General features: G+C 40.7%; 1 protein-coding gene across 14 annotated transcripts in view; it reads left to right on the plus strand.

Annotated features, from left to right (window-relative positions):
• Positions 1-21,811, plus strand: part of TMCC1 (transmembrane and coiled-coil domain family 1) — a 255,819-nt gene that overhangs the window by 200,316 nt on the left and 33,692 nt on the right. Inside the window, exon 1 of one of the 14 annotated variants that reach the window (XM_032262379.1) lies at positions 11,081-12,458. The exons of 12 other annotated variants lie outside the window; for them this stretch is intronic. In XM_032262379.1, the coding sequence (XP_032118270.1) occupies positions 12,402-12,458 (57 nt within the window). In that variant the 5' untranslated portion in view covers positions 11,081-12,401. Of the gene's footprint in view, positions 1-11,080; positions 12,753-21,811 lie in introns of those variants that run through there. One more of the 14 variants, XM_032262382.1, reaches the window with a different exon arrangement.

Below are 21,811 nucleotides of genomic sequence, written 5' to 3' on the forward strand. Positions count from 1 at the left end.
AAAAAAAAAAAAAAACGCTCTTAGTGTCAGTTTAAAACTGAACTTGCTGGCGGCAAGTTTTCCGCCCCTGTGGCTTCTGGTCCCCTTCTCTCTCTCTCTCTCTCTCCTCTGTCTACTTTCTACTTTCTCTCTTTCTCTTCTGTCTCCTTTCTCTCCTCTATCTACTTTCTCCTCTTTTTCTCTCCACTTTTTTTTCTTTCTCTCTTTTTTTTCTCTTCTCTTCTCTTTTCTCCTCTCCTCCCTTCCCTACTTTCTCTTTCTGTAGTAAAGCCAATTTTGGAAAGCCTCAAATTTAAAATTTGGCCCTCTTTAAAGCAGGTTTTAGCAGGGCCTCTGCAGCCAGGTCCTGTAAGGACCAGACAACTGGATTTTAGGGTTTATTCCTAGCCCTAGTCAGAGGAACAGGGGGTAGGGGCCAAGGTAAGGCAGCAGTCTTTTTTCCCCCGCAAACCACAACTGGCGAGAATAAGCACTATGGAGGTTTAGTGCTGCCCGGGCATAATCCTCCCCCTTATACATTTTTAATGGCCAGTTGCTTCGGAAAGGTCGGGAAGTGACAAACAGGTGGACTAAGAGATCTACCGGATGTGTGTTTTGGACCCACCACACCCGGTAGAGTGTGCAGACGTGCTGCCAGTCAGTTTTTACTGGGGCGGTGACATCCTACCTCCCAACATCCAGGATAGTGCCAATATGCCTTTCTGTGATGCACTGCTGGGCACTGCCCATAACATTGGACACTTTCCTGGCAGAATAAGCAGTTACCTATTTTCCATCCCAGCCTGAGAAAGAGCACCCGTAAACTCTGATCTAGGGTTTTGTTCCACACAAGTTCCAAAGAAACTACCTCCAAGATGTCGAGGGCACAACGGCCTCCCTGACATGGAATCTGACCCAGCACAGGCAAAAGTACTCTTTTCCCGGTGGAGGTGGCTGGGAGAATTTACAGGCCACAATGACCAAAACAAGGAAGAGAATAAAGACAACTAGAGTTAAGACTATCTGCCACATGGCAAAGGAAGAAAGAGTGAGGCCTCAGTGATAAAAGAAGAAGAAGATGAGGAAGAAAGAGAAAAGAGTAATTTTTGCTGGGGTGTAATCAATAAAATTTCCCTGCATCCAGTGGTCCGTCAACCACTGTAAGATATCTCCTACCTCAAGGGAAGATGGCCTGAACCAGTGTATGTCTGCTAGCAGGAGTCTAATAAAACTGACAAATTTACAGACGAGACAGGACCACATGCAAGAGTGACAGACAAAGGGTGGGTGCCCCCCAGATGGCAGACCAGTCAGATGCCTGCCCGGCCACTTTCTCGGAAGAATTTTCAGGGGCGTCGTGGCTAAGGTGTACCCATATAATCCCCAGGCCTGGTCACCTTAGGATGGAAGTCCAAGTAGGACAGCTCTGAGGTGAATCACTGTTATGCCCTACGACGCCCCAGTGGAACCGCGGGTGAAGGCCCACACAAGCCCCGTAGCCTTTCAGCTGTGGGACTACATATACACACACTCACTCTCTCACTCACACAGAGGTTACGGAAAACAACCAAACGCTGCCACCCACTATGCCAGCTACCAGAGGCGAACGCTGGTACCCTCTATGCCAGCTACCAGAAGGCAAACGCTGGTACCCACTGCACCAGCTACCAGAGGGCTGCCACCCACTATGACAGCCACCAGAAGGTGAACGCTGGTACCCACTGCACCAGCTACCAGAAGCCTCAAGCGACGTCTTGGTGAGGCTTGCCAGGTCAGAGTTGCAATGACTCATCAGTCCCCCGACTCAGGCCCTTCCTTTGAACTAGTTCCCAGACCAGACTTACCTCCGGAGGATTTTTTCTTTTAGGACCCTGAGGAATTTCGGGTGAATGTCAGCCGAGAGGTCGCTTATCCTCCACGGTGGCTCTCCGGGGCCCTGGGAAAGAACAGGGGGCGCCTCCCCAGAGGCCCCCAAGGTGGGAGCGGCCACCCGGGCAAGACTCTGAGATGGCTTTTGTCTGGTGATAACAAAAAGAGAATATCTCGCTGGGGACCTCCAAATGTTGTATTGGACCGAGCGTAGAAAGTTAGCACCAAGACAAAAGTATGCCAGATTGCAGGGTCATTTATTATGCTGGCGACCACAGAAGACTCACGTCTCTCCAACCTGTGGCGTCAAAAGGAGGGTGCCAAGACTTTTTATACCCAAAAAACCACCTTGGGAGTGGGGGTGAAGAGCGGGGATGGGGATGAAAAGGTTTCGGACATTCCAAGGTCCAGGGGATTCTGTAATTCACCTCCTGGGTGGAGACGAGGGCGGGGGTCTCCGGACATTCCAAGGGCCAGGGGACTTTTGTCATTCTGTTACTTCAGTGCTTTACAGAAGTCAAGATAAGCATTTGTTTACACACAGATCTTAGTTATCCTGGGCTGCTTATTTTAGTTATTACTAAATAACTAAAGCAAAGGCTAGCAATTCTGGCACAATATCACAATAGCACCATGAAAATTGGCTAGGCTGGGCATGGTGGCTCACGCCTGTAATCCCAGCACTTTGCGAGGCCGAGACGGGTGGATCACGAGGTCAAGAGATCGAGACCATACTGGTCAACATGGTGAAACCCCGTCTCTAAAAATACAAAAAAATTAGCTGGGCATGGTGGTGCATGCCTGTAATCCCAGCTACTCAGGAGGCTGAGGCAGGAGAATTGCCTGAACCCAGGAGGTGGAGGTTGCGGTGAGCCGAGATCGCGCCATTGCACTCCAGCCTGGGTAACAAGAGCGAAACTCTGTCTCAAAAAAAAAAAAAAAGAAAGAAAGAAAATGGGCTAATATAGTAAATTGGTACCGGTAGAGTGGGATATTGCTATTAAGATACCCAAAAATGTGAAAGCAGTTTTGGAACTGGGTAATAGGCAGAGGTTGGAACAGTTTGGAGGGCTCAGAAGAAAATAGAAAAATGTGGGAAAGTTTAGAACTTCCTAACTTGGAGGGTTCAGGAGACAGGAAGGTGCAGGAAAGTTTGGAACTTCCTAGAGACTTGTTGAATGGCTTTGACCAAAATGCTGATAGTGATATGGACAATAAAGTCCAGGCTGAGATGGTCTCAGATGAAGATGAGGAACTTGTTGACAACGAAAGCAAAGGTGACTCTTGTTATGCGTTAGCAAAGAGACTGATGACATTTTGCCCCTGCCCTAAATATATGTGGAACTTTGAAATTGAGAGAGATTATTTACAGTATCTGGTGGAAGAAATGTTTAAGTGGCAAAGCATTTGAGAGGAAGCAGAGCATAAAACTTTGGAAAATTTGCAGCCTGGTAATGCAAAAGAAAACAAAAACCCATTTCCTTGGGAGAAATTCAAGCCTGCGGCAGAAATTTGCATAAGTAACAAGGATCTGAATGTTAATCACCAAGACAATGAGGAAAATGTCTCCAGGGCATGTCAGAGACCTTTGCAACAGTCCCTCACCTCACAACCCTGGATGCCTAGGAGGAAAAAATGGTTTCATGGACCAGGCCGAGGACCCCTCCCAACCCCCCCCCCACCCCCGCTGTGTGCAGCCTATAGGCTTGGTGTTCTGTGCCCCAGCTGCTCCAGCCTTAGCTAAAAAGGGGCCAAGGTACAGCTCAGTCCATGACTTTGGATGGTACAGGCCCTACACCTTGGTAACTTTCACATGGTGTAGGTACACAGAAGTCAAGAATTGAGGTTTGAGAACCTCCGCCTAGATTTCAAAGGATGTATGGAAATGCCTAGATGTCCAGGCAAAAGTTTGCTGCAGGGGCAGAGCCCTCATGGAGAACCTCTGCTAGAGCGGTGCAGAAGGGAAATGTGGGTTTGGAGCCCCCACACAGAGTCCCCACTGGGGTACTGCGTAGTGGAGCTGCTAGAAGAGGGCCACCATCCTCCAGACCCCAGAATGATAGATCCACTGACACCTTGCACTGCGCACCTGGAAAAGGTGCAAACGCGCAATGCCACCCCATGAAAGCAGCCAGGAGCAGGGCTGTACCCTGCAAAGCCACAGGGATAGAGTTGCCCAAGGCCATGGGAGCTCCTCTTGCATCAGGGTGACCTGAATGTGAGACATAGAGTCAAAGGAGATCATTTTGGAGCTTTAAGATTTGACTGTCCTGCTGGATTTTGGGCTTGCATGGAGCCTGTAGCTCCTTTGTTTTAGCTAGTTTCTCCCATTTGGAATGGGTATATTACCCAATGCCTGTATCCCCAATTTATCTAGGAAGTATCTATCTTGCTTTTAATTTTACAGGCTTATAGGTGGAAGAGACTTTGCCTTTTCTCAGATGGAACTTTGGACTGTGGAATTTTGAGTTAATGCTGAAATGAGCTAAGACTTTGGGGGACTCTTGAGAAGCTGCTGACAAAAAGAGTCAAACTCTGTAAAATATTTGAATAAATTTATTCTGAGCCAAATATGAGTGACTATGGCCAGTGACACAGCCCTCAGGAGGTTCCGGGAACATGTGCCCAAGGTGGTTGGGGTGCAGCTTGGTTTTACACATTTTAAGGAGGCCTGAGACATCAATCAAATACATTCAAGAAATACATTGGTTTGGTCCACAAAGACGGGATAGTTCAACGCAGGGGCTTACAGGCTATAGGCAGATTTAAACATTTTCTGTTTACAATTGGTTGAGTTTGTCTAAAGACCTGGGATTAATAGAAAATGTTCAGGTTAAGACAAAACATTGTGGAGACCAAGGTTCTTTTGAAGTTTCATAGTACCTGCTTTTAGAGACAATACATGACAAATGTTTTCTGTTCAGATCTTTAAAAGGTGCTAGACTCTCAGTTAATCTCTTCAGAATTGTAAGTAAAAAGATCTCAGTATGTTAATAGAGATTCTTGGCTAGGCATGGTGGCTCACAGCTGTAATCCCAGCTCTTAGGGAGGCCAAGGTGGGCTTATCACGAGGTTGTGAGTTCGAGATCAGCCTGGCCAATATGGTGAAACCCTGTCTCTACTAAAAATACAAAAATTAGCTGGGTGTGATGGCGCATGCCTGTAGTCCCAGCTGCTCGGGAGGCTAAGGCACAAGAATCACTTGAACCCGGGAGGCGGAGGTTACAGTGAGTCAAGATCGCACCACTGTACTCCAGCCTGGGTGACAGGGTGAGACTCTGTCTCACAAAAAAAAAACAGAGATTCTTTACAGATGCAGATTTTCCTCTGCAAAGGATGGCTTTGCAAGGCCATTTCAAAATATGACAGAGAAATATGTATGGGGGTAAAATATTTTTACTTTCTTCTTTGTCACATAATGTTATGCCAGAGTCAGATTGAAAAGTAAATCATGATACAAAGGGTTAAATAAATCCCATCTGATGAGAATTTATGGTTTGTAGGGCATGACTCCCCAGACCCCTCAAACAGGAATTTGGGCAAGAATTAAAAAATTGAGAACTTAGTTCTCAAAGGCATGATTGGTTTTGAAATGTGAGGACATGAGATTTGGGAGGGGCCAGAGGCAGAATGATATGGTTTGGCTGTGTCCCTAACCCAAATCTCATCTTGAATTATAGTTCCCATAATCCCCATGTGTTGTGAGAGAGACCTGGTGGGAGGTAATTTAATCATGGGGCTGGTTACTTTCATGCTGTTCTGGTGATAGTGAGTTCTCATAAGATCTGATAGTTTTATAAGGGGCTTCTGGCAGTCTCATTAGGTTTGGCCTTATTATTCATATGGGTGCAGCCACAGTGCTAGTCATACAGGGTCATCCTTGAACTATCTTTGCAAATCCAGAGCCATACAGTTTTGAGCAACTACTAAGACAACACAATTAACTTTTGTGTGGAAGTTTTCATAAGGACTCAGATTGGACTTTTAAACATTCATTATTTACTATATCAAGGTTAGGAAAATACACCTGAGAAACCCTCTCACCAGATTTATTCTGCAGTACCTATAAATTTGGGTGAATTAATCTCATCTTCAAGTCCCCAGTATTTGCTAAGGCTTGCCAGGAAGTGACCTTCCTTACCACCTCAGGAATCAGGCCAGTGTTCTGACAGTACTTTCTTTGTAGGCATTGGCTCCATATATAAAGTCAACTATTATTTCTTAAAGTGGTTTGTCAATGAGAATCATTCTCAAATGTGATGTTCTCATATGACTTTCCAGGTAGATATGGTTATAAAATCCAATTATATCTTGATAAAAAGGAGATGAGATTGGTATTGATCCTATGCAAATTACAAGATTGCCGTAAGAAGTTAAGGAAAACTCAGTGCGTTTCTGAATGCTCAGTATTCCATGATACTACTTAATGTTTTATTCAGATCACAGAGGCGGAATCAATCAACTAAAATGTGGGTTAAAAGTAGTTTAAGGAGAAAGTGAAAGGGCCTCCTCATATAGCCGCAGAAAAATAGAACATTAAGATAACATGGGATGGGCAGTGTTTCACGCCTATAATCCCAGCACTTTGGGAGACTGAGGTGGGAGGATCACTTGAGCCGGGAAAGTTGAGGCACTGTACTCCAGCCTAAATAACACAGAGAGACCCTGTCTCAAAAAAAAAAAAAAAAAAAAAAGATTCAATCTTGGGGGAAGGCAAGATCAAAAGAGTTAACAAAAGAGATTTGGGCCCCAATTAAGATAGGATTGTGGGTAAGAAACAATACTTGATTATTTAATCAAAATGAGAATAAAAGATAAAATACTACAATTGAAAAGAACCTAAGCTCTTTCACAAGAACCTTTGTTCTTTCTGGTTTGGTTTGGTTTGTATTTAATCATCTAGAACATAATCCAACATAAAGCCAGAAAATTATTGTGCTCTCTAAGAAAATTATTTAAATAAGAATAATCTTTCTGGCCGGGCGCGGTGGCTCAAGCCTGTAATCCCAGCACTGTGGGAGGCCGAGGCAGGTGGATCACGAGGTCAAGAGATGGAGACCATCCTGGTCAACATGGTGAAACCCCGTCTCTACTAAAAATACAAAAAATTAGCTGGGCATGGTGGCACGTGCCTGTAATCCCAGCTACTCAGGAGGCTGGGGCAGGAGAATTGCCTGAACCCGGGAGGCAGAGGTTGCGGTGAGCCGAGATCGCGCCATTGCACTCCAACCTGGGTAACAAGAGGGAAACTCCGTCTCAAAAAAAAAAAAAAGAATAATCTTTCATATTATAGATGATGGCATTAATCAGTAAACCAAAGAAGCAAGCCTGTCAAAGCTGATTAAATTTTGCCAAAATGCTAACATGTTTCATGGTTTCTTTTTAGATCCCAGTAGTTTATTTTCCAAGGCAAATCAAATTGACTTTTTAAGATTTGTCTTTCTAGCCTGGGAAACATGGTGAAACCACATCTCTACACAAAATACAAAAATTAGTTGGGCATGGTGGTGTGCACCTGCAGTCTCAGTTACTTAGGAGGCTGAGGTATGAGGATCACTTAAGCCTGGGAGATGGACATTGTAGTCAGCTGAGATGGCACCTCTGCACTCCGGCCTGGGCAACAGAGTGAGACCCCATCTTAAAAAATAAATAAATGATTTGTCTGCCTTTCACATTCTGGAACAAACTGTCACTTTACTTGGGAACAAAAAAAAAAAAAAATGCTCTTTTCCTTTAAAAACAAAAGAACTTACACCTTGTATTTCTCTGTTACTATTGCTCCTAGTATAACCACCTATATCAATTATGACTTCTGTTTCAGAGCGAAAACTGGGTAGAGAGAATGGATAATAAGAACTACGTCATACACAAGCATTTTAGCAGACTATTAAAGCTCACAAATACACATAGACTTTCTATAGCCACACACATCTGTTTTATACCTTCTTAGCATGGTAAAAATGAAGCCATTTATTAACATTACTCAAAGATATAACCACTCTAATAGCATATACAGAACAAGCAAAAGTATGTAAGCTTAAAACTATGTTTAAACAGTGTTTTAGTATTCTAATTAGAAATTCGTCTGGGCATCCAAAAATTACTTATTAACTAGCTCCATTTAACATTAGTCTGTGATTTTTAAATTGCCATAAGATCCTGGAGATATTTAAGCTGACATATAATTACTATTAATATAAAAAGCTTGTCAGCATTGTGATTCAATTTAGATTAACACAGACTCATTTTTAAAACAGTAAACATTACAAAAGAGTAATATTAGTTTGATCACTAAACCTGTATGTCAGTTTACAAAGTTCAGATTAAATTTTTTCTACATGAGAAAGCAAACCTCAAGTAAAATAAAGTATATATAGTATTATAGTTAACTCTGACACTAGCCTTGATTTGCCAGATACTTACCTTAAGTTCTTAAAATATCTCCAAACTGGCAGAGTCTGGAAGAAGAATCGCTTGTTGTTTGTCTAACGTATTTAAAGCGTCAGATGTTCACTTTTTTCTTTTCTTAGATTTGTGGGGATGTTTGAGATAGATATATCAATATATATTTCAAGTCAGATATATCAGAGGTCCTTTAATTTAGGAGACCTTATAATCTAATTTATTAATATTCTCTAAAGGTAGGAAAATGTTACATACTTACTTGAGAGGCCATGGTCTTTCTGTTTTGTTTTTTAAAGATAGAGTCTCACTCAAACCCAGGCCAAAATGCAGTGGAATGATCATAGCTCACTGCAACCTCAAACTCCTAGGCTCAAGTGATCCTTTTACCTCAGCCTCCCAAGTAGCTGGGACTACAGGCACTTACCACCATGCCCAGCTAATTTTATTTATCATTTTTGTAGAGACAAGGTCTTGCTGTGTTGCCTGGGCTGGTCTCAAACTCCTGACCTTAAGTGATCTTCCCACCTCAGCTTCCCAAAATACTGGGAATTACAGGCATGAGCCACCATGCCTGGCTATTGTGGTGTTTCTGAATTACAGGACTCATAAAGACCTATGGCTTTAGTTCTACAACTTTTTAGCCATGGGTCAAAAGTAAACACAGAATCACAAAACCTCACTGGTCGAGAGCTCACAGAGCTATTCCCCTTCATTGCCCAGGCTGGTCTCAATCTCTTGGCTTCAAGTGATCCACCCAACTCAGCCTTTCCAAAGTGCTGAGATTACAAGCATGAGCCACCACACAGGGCCAGAATTCTTAATTGAATTGCATGTGACATGGACCAATGGACAAAAAAGTCTGATGAACTGAATTTTTTTTTTAATTTCTCACTCAACAGAGGATAGGTATCTATTACTCTTCTGCAGAGACCTCAAATGGTCAAACCATAAAACCAAATTCTCCACTAGTGCTACCATCAGTGAGGAGTAACTTATTGACCATGCCTAAACCAGAAACAAAAAGTCAGCAAGAAAAGAAACAAATGAGAACAAGGAAGTCAGCAAAATTAAAGTTCTGCTGCCACTTAGGATTTCCTTTGGGAGCCAAGAAGAGATGTACCCAGGCTAAAGCCAATGAGGAGGTACATTTATCTGGTAACTCAGTTTACTTGGTTCTGTCAGATAAATTCATTGCCATTTTGGTGGAACCTCTAAAAATGTTAAAAGGTAATTTTTTTTCAAAAAGATAAAATCATGACTTTTATATAAATATACAATGAACATTTCTCTCACACAAAGTCTGCTTTAGGCTCAACCAACTCTCCAGGGCAGCTGTCTTCCATGTAGTGGTTTATCCAGTCAATGCAGATTTGATCCGTGATTTCAGTGATCAACACATGTTTCAGTGATCTCTCCATGGTAGGGTAAGAGAAGATGAGAGACCTTCACATTAGCAATTAAATGCTTTGACTTAGGTTACACACTCCCTTTCTTTCACAACTCATTTGTTAGAACTAGTCACATGGCCTTGCACGGGAAACTGGGAACTGTAGTCTTCTGTGTGTGTTCAGAAAGGGAAGAAGCACTGGAAATATCTGTGAATGCCAGCAATTGTATTTGAAATTATAGAATTGTAACAAACATTAATTTTTTTTTTTTTTTTAGACAGTCTAGCTCTGTTGCCCAGGCTGGAGTGTAGTGGTGAGATCTCAGCTCACTGCAACTTTCGCCTCCTGGGTTCAAGTGATTCTCTGGCCTCAGCCTTCCAAGTAGCTAGGACTACAGGCGCCTGCCACCACACCCAGCTAATTTTTTTTTTCTATTTTTAGTAAAGAGGGGGTTTCACTGGGTTAGCCAGGATGGTCTCAGTCTCCTGAGCTCGTGATCCACCTGCCTCGGACTCCTGGAGTGCTGGGATTACAGGCATGAGCCACTGTGCCCAGCCACAAACATTCATCTTACAAAAGACTAAATACTGTACCTTCCCAAGGAAGAATAATATACAGTCCCAAACATTCAGCTATGTAATTGTGAAGAAAATAATAACTTGTTAGATGTTATGTTAGAATACACACAATCTAGTAGCTCAGTATATTTAAAAGCCCACATCAGAAATATTTACTTAGACAGTAAGTGATTTTTGAGACAAGGCAGGGAAAAAATATGGATTCTCTTACAAAGTCCTTCAAATTGAAATCTTAAGAACGGATTTGAAATAACAAAATACTTGCACATACATTTTTTTAAAACTGAAGGGATGGAAATCACAGTGGTAATAGTGGTTTGTTTGGGCTTCTAAGTGGTGAAATTACAGATAGTTCTTGCTTTCTTTTCTACCCATTTGCACTTTCAAAGTTTCCTACAGTGAGCATGATTGTCTTAAAAGAGGATGTTGAAAATGCTAGTAAACAGAATTAAGCAAACAGCAGCTAGTGTTGATGCTAGTGGTACAGGACTGGGGCTTTTACTGTTTTTGCAGAAACATACTTACTCAGTTGAAACCTTACCACCTAATTTTTTTTTTTTTTTTTTTTTTTTTTTTGAGACGGAGTCTCGCCCTATTGCCAGGCTGGAGTGCAGTGGCACGATCTCGGCTCACTGCAACCTCCACCTGCCGGGTTCAAGCAATTCTCCTGCCTCAGCCTCCCGAGTAGCTGGGACTACAGGCGCATGACACCACACACAGCTAATTTTTGTATTTTTAGTAGACACGGGGTTTCACCATGTTGGCCAGGATGGGCTTGGTCTCAACCTCTGATCTGCCCACCTCGGCCTCCCAAAGTGCTGGGATTACAGGTGTGAGCCACCGCGCCCGGCCCTTACCACCTAATTTTTAAGCAAAAACAAAACTTGTATTAAATCAAATTATTTTTAATTTGTTGTGGAAAGTCAAGGTCAGAGTTCTATGTCTCTAGAGATGGAAATGGAATTTCTGGAGTCATAGTTTCAAGCCAGCATTTTCTTTACATTTATTCATGGTGCTTTGGATTCCGTTCAGAGGGCTTCATCTAGCTTAAGTGAAAGAATATTAAGCAAAGCTGGTTAATACTGATAGAAAGACCTTCTTTGACCTGTCTGTACGGTGCTGGCCTGAGCTTCCAGATCCACACTTAACTAAAAGTAAAGAAATTATCACACCTCCAGGCTCTTAGAAAGGGTTTACTGTGTTAAATTGTCTTCACGTCTGATTTCTTTCTGCATGTTAACCTCAGAGAAATATTAGTAGATGTACTTTATACATGCCACACTATATTTTATAATCATTTAAATTCCTCCTATGTGTGTTCCCCACAACTGCTTTTACAAATGAAGAAATAAGGTTCAGATCCGATAACCTGCCTAAATCCCAAAGTGATTTTTCAAGTCAGAAACAGTCTTATACTCAATTCTGTCATGTAGTGTCCTGGGTGTTCAGTAAATAGTGTATGATGATACAGGGCTGAGTCTGGGCTTATGATTGTGATGTTTTAATCTGTTGTTTAGATTTTAGAGTGTTTTTTTTTCTCTGTCCATAGTGAATATGATTTTAGAGTTTCATGCTCAGTTTTCTTTTTCTAGTTTTCTCATTCATGTTGTATTCTCGTTTTAAACAATTTTGCCAACCTAAAATGAAAAATAAGAGAAGAAACATTAGAAAAGCATGGAAATCTGTCCTGGCAATCTTCTGGGCCTTTATTGAAACATAGGTAGATTGCTTTTTCTTTGTATTTATTGAACCAAGCTACCTAAACAGTGTTATTTCATTTAGAATGTTTTTAATCTTCTTTAAGCGATTCTTTCAGCCTTATCTGATTTAAATGAGAAGACAAACGGGAATGTTGAATTAATACCCTGTAGCTTTAAATCCAACCAGTGTGATGCTTTTGTCTTTTATAAAAGATGCTCACAGCTGGAGAAGAGAGGCAGATACTGTCTGTGATCTCCATTCTCAGAGTCAAACTATTCATTTGCATTAGCTGCTCTCGCAAACTGCATGCGCGCGCACACACACACGGGTGTTTGTTTGGCAGAAGCTTTCTGTTTATTCAGCACAGAGTCGTCTAAGCTCCCAGATGTAGAAAGCTCTAAGAGTTGCTACAAGAGACAGAATCAAAACTGTACATAGGCTGAGGTGGGCACTGCGGAGGATTGGCTATGCAAGGGTATTGATGTGGTGCGGCTGTACCTGCCTGTTTTGTGAAAGTCACTTCTCTGAGACTGTGAAGGTGAGAAGCCCAGGGATCCACTAGAAGCTTCATTGCGGCCGGCTCTTTGGTGGGGGATTGCATTCCCAGTGGTAGCTGTCCTCATTTGCAGCGTTATTCTCGGAAACCAAGTATGTGCAGCAGTGACAGACTATGCCACAGCTCCTCTGCAATTTGGAAGCTGGAACAAATGGAAAGAGCTTATAGCCAAGAGAGGTTGCGATTTTTATGATCCAAGCTTGCTCTGGCACTGCACAAATGAAGGATGAGCTTTGTGGCAAGCAAAATCAGCAGACTGCCTGACAGGGGGTTTTGGTAAGATAAATGTGTTGTGATTGTTTTTTCTTATTTTTTTACTTTTCTGTATCAGCTGCATAGAATTGCTGCTTAGCAATAACTAAAACATTTTGCAAAATCACATTTGATGGAAAAGGATGACCAAGGTAACCAGAAGGAGAAACATAACGTGTGGCCATTCAGTTGTGACCTTCCGAGGTAATCCAAGTTTTCTCATATGTCTCTGAACAGGCAGAAGCCAGGAATTTCCAGAGAAAAGAATGCAGACTAACAATTAGACTTCTTTTCTTTCCTTTGAATAGTCATAATTATGCTTTTTTTCCTTCTTTTCCTACAGTCTGAGCAGGAGAAGAAAAAATAAAGCCTTCCTCCTGTTACAGAGTTGTTGCCACTGGAACAGTAATAGGCTGAGAACATAAGTATGGAGGTGGAGGAAGGCAGGATAAGGAGTCTGCTATTTTCGTAGCTGTGCGTTGGTGGGTGTTTGTCTTGGGTTCATTGTCATTGCTGTTTGATACCAAGTGGTTGTGAATACTGTATCTCTTTGCCTCTACTATGACTGAATCTCTTTTATGTTCTCTTTTGTACATTTTTCTTTGCCAGACCCAATTCTATTGATATGAAGCCTTTTTCTGTTACTGTTTATACATATATATACATATTAGCCTTTATTAGAGAAAAGATAGTTGTAGAAAGTAGGCCTCCAATGTTTATGGACCTCAAGAAAGATAAGGACGTTTTCTCTTTAAAATGTAGGTTTTACTTTTAGCAGATTTTGGTTCTTGGTTCTGTAATCTTTAGTGTTTTATTACAAATTAGAGGAAATGAGTTACATTACATTTGCAAAACCCTACTAGAATCACCTTGCTTTAAGTTGGATCTTATTTCTTATGTTTTTTATAAACATTAAGATTTACTTTTCCTCATCCTAACTTAGGCAGGTGTTACTGGAAGACATATTCCTATCTCAGAGAGCCAAGTTTCCTAGTTGCTTAGAGTGGCCACAGAAGAGATCCATTGATACCTGACTTTTTGCTGACTCATTGCTTATGTAAGCCTTATAAATACAACTCTCCATATACTTCCATTAGGTTACTGGCAGGTGCCCTCCTCCCTGTTTACTGACCTTTTCCTCTCAGCATCCTTCTGTTCTTCCTGTAAGCCTTTTTAGTAAGATTGTCATAACCTTTCAACCAAGTGAATTCTAAGAAGTGGCGAATAGATAAATCCTTTTTCTTTTTCTCTTTTTGAATTGCTACTTTCTTTAATTCTGTTTTCATCTCAATTATGATAAAATTTCAAATTCTCTATTTTCTTGGCATGTGAAACCTATAGTAATAGTGCTTTTTCTCACTTATGGCCTGATTAAAGTAACAACCTCCTTTTCTATCTTTGAGGACTCAGTTCAAATGTCCTCTTGTTCAGAGAAGCTTTCTGTGACCTCCCAGACTAAAATAGATTTTCCTCCCATACACTATTCCTTTTCTCACAACATTCTGTTTCTTTGTAGCACTTGATACAGTTTATATTGTTTGGTTACTGGTTTTTCTGTCTACGACTTTTCCCCACTCAGCCATAAACCTCATGAAAGCAGAGACTGTTTTTTCCATTATTACATACCCGGCATTTAGCAAAATGGCAGGCTGAGAGCTGAAGAAAAGCAGATAAGTAGACAATATTGCAATTGCAGCACTATGGTGAGAAAAAAATAGGATAAGCACTGGGCACTGAAAAAAGTCCAGTGTGACTAGAGTGGAGTAAGTAGGAGAGGAAGCGTACTATAAAACAAAGATCTAGAGAGGTAGATACGGGGCCTAACCAAGTAGGACTTTATAGACTGTTCAAATTCTTGTTCATTCTAAAAGTTATCAGAAGCTACTAAAAGAATTTAAGTATTGATTGATTTAGGACTTTTTAAAAAATAATTTCTTCAGTTTAAATGAGATTCTAAGTGAATGCAGGTAGATCAATCAGCATCAGTCAGTGCAGTGGTCCAGGAGAGAGATAAGAGTTCGTCCTAAGGTGGTGGCAGTAGAGGTAGTCAGAGAGTGTTGTGTATTATGATGAAAATTTGGAAAGTAAAATTGATAGGCCTTAGTGTTGGATTGGATATAGGTAGAAGGCAGAAGATGTCAAGAATGGTTCCTAGGCTTTCATTTGGTTTGGTTTTAGCTTGTGTAACTTGATGGATAGATGCTTTTCCTGAGATATGGGACAGTGTAAAATCTGGTTTAGAAGAGGATTATATTTGGTTTTGGACCTATAGACGTTGATATAGTCAAGTAGCCTTTTGGATCTTTAAGTCTAGATCCCAAAGGAGTTTGTACTACTCTTATCATTGGGAAACCTTCAGTGATATCGTTGGCATAAAGTTTAGAAAAGTAGTTTAGACCTACATTGGCAACCCATTTCCCACTACAGCCCTCTCCTGTGCCTTTTTTTTTTTTTTTTTTTTGTGAGTCCCTCTCTGTTGCCCAGGTTAGAGTGCAGTGGCTTGATCTCAGCTCACTGCCACCTCCACCTCCCGGGTTCAAGCGATTCTCCTGCTTCAGCCTCCTGAGTAGCTGGGATTACAGGCCTGCCACTGCGCCTGGCTAATTTTTATATTTTTAGTAGAGACAGGATTTCATCATCTTGGCCAGGCTGGTATCAAACTCCTGACCTTGTGATTCACCCACCTCAGCCTCCAAAAGTGCTGGGATTACAGGTGTGAAGCACCCCGCCCAGCCTCCTGTGCCATTATTTTACAGCCTCACAAGCCATTCAGTTATCATGAAGGTGCTATTACATTATCTTCTTCTTGACTGTTCTGCATACTAAACTATTAACCTGAAATGCTTTTCCTTATCCTTTCTCTATCTAATTTCTTCAAGACTCATTTTGATTTTTACCTCCTCCAGTGAGCCTTATCTATCCCCTTCACTTTAAAAAAAAAAAAAATTAATTTTTTTTTTTAGGATAGGGTCTCAGTCTGTTTGTTGCCCAGGCTGGGTGCAGTGGTGTGATCATAGTTCAGTGCAGCCTTAGACTCCTAGGCTCAAGTGATTTTCTCACCTTAGTCTCCTGAGTAGCTGGGACTACAGACTCACCCCACCAAACCTGGCTAATTTTTTTCTTTTTGTAAAGAAACAGCCTTGTTATGTTAACCAGGTTGGTCTAAACTCCTGTCCTCAAGCTAATCCTCCTGTCTCTGCCTTCCAAAGTGTTGGGATTACAGGTGTGAGCCACTGTGCCCAGCCAGCCCCTTTTCCTTCTTTTATTATATGCTTCCCTCCTGAGCTCAGAGTGTACTTTGCCTTCATATGTATATCATTTATTTAATTGGACCTGCATTTCAGTTGATCATTTCCATGTTTCACCAACTACGTAGATCATGTGTTCCTTGAGAGCAGGGATTCCATCTTTATTCAGTGTTTTACATAAAGAAAAGATAATTGCAAAATGAATTAAACTGTAAAGCCTCAGTCTTTTCACAACCTGCATCCATAATCTCATAGTGCCATAATGTGCTTTCCCCACCTGTCTGCTCCTAATTTTCTCTAAGCTGTCCTATCCCCGCAGATACCTAGAAAATGTTTTTCCTTTCAAATGCAGAATTCCTGAATCTGTCCCTCTTATCATATACTTTTCTACTTTATCTGTAATTTATCAGAAAAACTGAAAACTTTGCATTGGTCATCACATGTGAAAGAATTAGCCAAGGCAGGAAAGGACATCCACAACTCATCTTGTTCTCTGTGTCTCCTTTTTTTCCCATTCTTCTGGAGTAAGTCCAGAATCCATGTCATATTTTTCAGTTAGGTCACTGTTGCATTTAAGATCAGGTAATTGTTAAGACTGCATTGCAGGAGAAATATCCCCAGGCATTTCCTAGTGCCACCTGGAGGGATGGTACTAGCTGCAGTCTCTCCCTTTCTCCCCCAATCCTACATCAACAGAGTATAGAAATGCATAAATTATGAAGATTGGATCCTTGCCATCTAAGTAATTCCTTCACAGAGGCTTAAGAATTCAGTTTGCCTTTTCAGAACTCTTTGACTAGTTGAATGTTCTTATTATCTCAGTTAACACTGGTATACATTGATTCTCAGTCTTTTGGAGTAAAATTTTATTGATTTCTTAGCCCTCTTAGGAGTTATAGATACCTCTGTTTAAAAACCTGGAACAACTAGACAAATCTCTGAAGTCCATACCATTTACATATTTAAGCAACTTTTTATAATTCTTCATAGATATCCTTAATTCATTTCCAGGATCTTTAAAAATTGATGACATTCTTAAGATATTAGAAACAGTATATACAGCAGGCATTTACACCAACTTTATCAGTGTATCTGTTTTATTCTGTTCTACAAAAAGCAACTGTGTTCTCAAAATTAAGTACAGATTTTAGGAAAGATAACACCCTGGAGTATCCCTTGCCAAAGATGTTATATTTTTTAATGGACAGAAACTTGATCTGTTGAGATTTTATCAAGAATACAGGAATAATCTGTCCTATCTGTTTAAATAAACTTCTCTTAAAATAATTTTTATTCAGGGGAATAATAGACACTAGGGACTCCAAAAGGGAGGAGAGTGGATGGTGGGGGTGGGCAGGGGTTGAAAAATTACCTGTTGGGCACAATATTCTCTAGTCAGGTGATAGGTACACTAAAAGCCCAGAGTTCACCTCTGTATCATACATCCATGTAACAAAACTGCATTTGTATCCCCTAAATCTATGAAAAACAAAACAAAGAATAAAAACCTATTAACATGTAGAAAAATAATTTTTATTCAGTTATAGGTAACCAAGTAATGCTAGAACTACAGTCTCTCAAAGATCAGGCATGGGTGTGCTATACAATACAGAGCTCATGATTTTGAATTAAAGGCTTCAGTTAGCCTCTGAGCCAGATTTTTCATGTAGAAAATTAGAATAGTAGTGCCTGCCTCACTGGATTAATGAGATAATATGGTTAGGTACCAAACATGCCCAGCTAACTTTGTAATTTCCCAAAAATGGCAGTTAAGGGAATTCTCAGATTATCAGATTATATAAATAACAATCTGATGTATTTACTTTCCTTCTCAAAAATGAATTGTCATCATTCTTGAAAACTCTTAAGTGGGGTTACTGGATTTTTGTGAATTTGAGCTATCTTCTAGATTTGGAAGTGGCTATACTGTTTCTTTGTCAAGTTAAATTCATTTGTGTTTGTTCCAGGAACAGATAATAAGGTAATAAATTTAGGGGAGAAATTGCATCTCTAGTACTGGGAAGAAATTTAGATGAAATCCTCAAGGACAAGGATACTACTATTATTTTCCGTTATCAGAGTTGCCAATTACAGTATTCTAGTCATCGGTCATTTTTCCAGTAGGTAGAAACCTCTATCATATGTATGTGTGTGTGTGTATATGTATGTAGTGCCTGCCTCACTGGCCTGCCTCACTGGATTAATGAGATATTATTGAGACACACACACACGTGGGGTTTTGTTTTGTTAGATAAAGATTTGCTGTTTACCTAAGTCTCAGAATAACATCTCAGGATGTTTAAGGCAATGTTGTTTTGGTCTTATATCAAAGCTTTGGCCTAATTACCAAAATAGAATTCTTCAAAGAAGTATTTATGGAAAAACCTAAACAGTACTCTAACTTAATGTTAGTAGCTACTTTGGGGGCCTTTTAGGTTTCAGGCTTTTACTAAGGAGTTTATGTGTGTTTGCTCAGTTCAATCCTGCAAGAGGGGTGCTGTTATCCTCCGTTTAAAAAATGAGAAAAATGAACCCACAAGTTAAATAGCCAGGATAGGTAGGTTTTAGAACTAGGCTTCAAGTTCCAACTGTGCTTAACTCTAATATCTACACTGTTTCCACTCTGCTGTCCTACCTCTCTAAAGTCACTACTGCTAATTTCATAATTTACCTCCTTTGACATTTCCTTAAAATAATCTTAGTTTGCCTTTTAAGGAAAATAATGGAATGTTAATTTGAAAGGCACTAGAAAGGTATTGATAGTCTTATCAAAGCATAGGTAGATCTAGAAGTATATGGCTTACAGCGGTATTTGAGGAAATGTAATGTGAATCTATTCATTTAACAGATATTTAGTTAACATCTGTGTACTAGACACTAGGGAAAGCAAGTTAGAAAAAGACAAATCTAGTCTTGGAATACTCATAGACCAGTGGTGTACAAGGTAGAATGGAAAAAAGGAGACTGTTTAGATAATACTGTGATCACCTGTTTAGATAATACTGTGATCACCTATGGTTGGCATGAAAAGGATTGGCATGCAATGTTATAAAAGCAAAAACAGTAGAACTTAGAAGCTACTTAAAAATTTTGGCAAGAGGCTGGGCGCAGTCGCTCACACCTATAATCCCAGCACTTTGGGAGGCCAAGGCGGGTGGATCACGAGGTCAAGAGATCGAGACCATCCTGGTCAACATGGTGAAACCCCATCTCTACGAAAAATACAAAAAAAAAAATTAGCTGGGCATGGTGGCGCATGCCTGTAGTCCCAGCTACTCGGGAGGCTGAGGCAGGAGAATTGCTTGAACCCAGGAGGCAGAGGTTGCAGCGAGCGAAGATCATGCCATTGCACTCCAGCCTGGGTAACAAGAGCGAAACTCCATCTCAAAAGAAAAAACAAAACAAAAAATATATGGCAAGAAGGGGAAAAGATCAGAAAGATGCTTTTACTCTTGATTATTGGAAAAAGGATGAAAACAGTTTTGTAAGGAGACATCTTTTTGAAAGAGAGGCGAGGACATGGAATTCTTAGTTTGAGACAGATTTTGATTAGTCAGGGGAAACACAGAAGGATATTCATATAGAAATAACCATTAGGCAATTGGAATTTAAACCTAGAGACAGAGTCATCTGTGTAGCAGAGAATCTGAAACCTGGAGAGGATATCACATTTAAATCCACAGAACTGCTATATCCAGCAGGCACTGTAGGTTCAGGGAGGCAGGGGCTGAGCTCTTCAAGGTTGCAAAATATAATAATTGTTATATTTAACATTATTTAAGTATTTCATTTCATTTGAAAAGAATTTATAGTTTCGATTTTCTTCTTCACAATACATGTCAAGAATATTTAAACTTATTTGTAGCTGGGCATGGTGGCATCTGTAGTCCCAGCTATTCCAGCGGCTGATATAGGAGATTTGCTTGAGACCAGGAGTTGGAAGCTGCAGTGCATAATGATCACACCCATGAATAGCCACTGCACTTGAGCCTTGGTAATATAGCAAGACCCTATCTCTAAAAATTAGTTAATTGTTTCCAGATAATTTCAGTGCAAAATAACAGAAAAACTTAAGTTTTCAGTTAAAAATTATGTTTAATATGAGTATATTTGATATGTTTTACATGTGGATGGAACCTCCAAAAGTAGGAATGCCTAGGGCATTTTCTGGCCTCCCCCTTTCTCATTTCTTTTTTATTTTTATTATTTTTTTTGAGACTAAGTCTCACTCTGTCGCCCAGGCTGGAGTGCAGTGGTACAGTCTCAGCTCACTACAACCTCCACCTCCCAGGTTCAAGCGATCCTCCTGCCTCAGCTTCCCAAGTAGCTGGGATTACAGGTGTGTGCCACAATGCCCAGCTAATTTTTGTATATTTAGTAAAGATGGGGGTTTCACCATGTTGGCCAGAGTGGTCTCAAACTCCTGACTTCAAGTGATCTACTTGTCTCAGACTCCCAAAGTGCTGGGATTACAGGCGTGAGCCACCGTGCCTGGTCCCCGCTTCCTCATTTCTATTGGCACTGCGTTTTAGTGGCTTAGGATTATTATAGATTCCTACCTGTCCTCCTACCCACCAACCTCTGTATATTCCATTTCATTTACTCATGGATACCAGATTAAGCTTCTAAGTACATAGCTCTGGTAATGTCAGTTCCCTAATTGGAAAAAAAAAAATTGACTACTTATCAGTCTTTACCTCCTAGCAAGTGAGATAGTAAAGGTTATTTGAATTAAGAATAAATTCAAACTATGCGCATTCCCATACTTTCTTTAAATATTGACCAAACTATATTATTTACTGTTTTATAAAATATGTAGAATTTTTCTGCCCTCGTGCAAATGACCCCTCTTACAAGTCTGTCAGAATTCCATGTTTGGAAAATGCCATAAATAATATAATAGACATATTTTACATATTAAAACACATTATTTGACCTTCTCTCTCAGCCTCCCATTATATAAGCTGCTTTTGAATAGTGCCATATCACTACTGTCGTCGTATCTCCTGTAGCACCTTGCTTCATACTTTCCATAAACATAGTTAATATATTTTAGGGAGAAGGATGTAATTGCATATGTAGGATTTTCATTCAGTCTTTTTTTTTTTTTTTTTTTTTCTGAGACAGAGTCTCACTCTGTCACCCAAGCTGGAGTACAGTGGCATGATCTCAGCTCACTGCAGCTTCCACCCCCCGGTTCAAGCAGTTTTTGTGCCTCAGTCTCCCAAGTAGCTCAGATTACAGGCATGCAACACCATGCCTGGATAATTTTTATATTTTCAGTAGAGACATTGTTTCACCATATTGGCCAGGCAGGTCTTGAACTCCTGACCTCAAGTGATCCACCCACCTCAGCCTCCCAAAGTGCTAGGATTATAGGTGTGAGCCACCATGCCTGGCCCAGAGTCTAACTTTGTAAAAATCATCACTGCCTCCCCATTCTTCTGCTCAAGTGGTGATGATCATGACTTATGACAAGCAGTTTAGTGAAAAGCAAGGATTCTGAAGCCCAGTCCTCTGAGTTCAAATCCTGACTCTGCTGCTTTTTGGCTATGTGACCTTGGACAAGTCACCTAACTTCTCCTGACTCAATTTCTTCAGCTGGAAAATGGAGATTAAGGCCGGGCACAGTGGCTCATGCCTGTAATCATAGCACTTTGGGAGGCCAAGGTGGGTGGATCATCAGGTCAGGAGTTCGAGACCAGCATGGCCAACGTGGTGAAATCCCATCTCTACTAAAAATACAAAAATTAACTGGGCATGGTGGCGGGCATCTATAATCCCAGCTTCTTGGAAGACTGAGGCAGAAGAATCATTTGAACCCAAGAGGCAGAG

The sequence above is a fragment of the Sapajus apella genome, unplaced genomic scaffold, assembly GCF_009761245.1.
Source record: "Sapajus apella isolate SASKATOON/1434 unplaced genomic scaffold, GSC_monkey_1.0 scaffold128, whole genome shotgun sequence".
In the NCBI taxonomy this organism is placed as follows: Eukaryota; Metazoa; Chordata; class Mammalia; order Primates; family Cebidae; genus Sapajus; species Sapajus apella.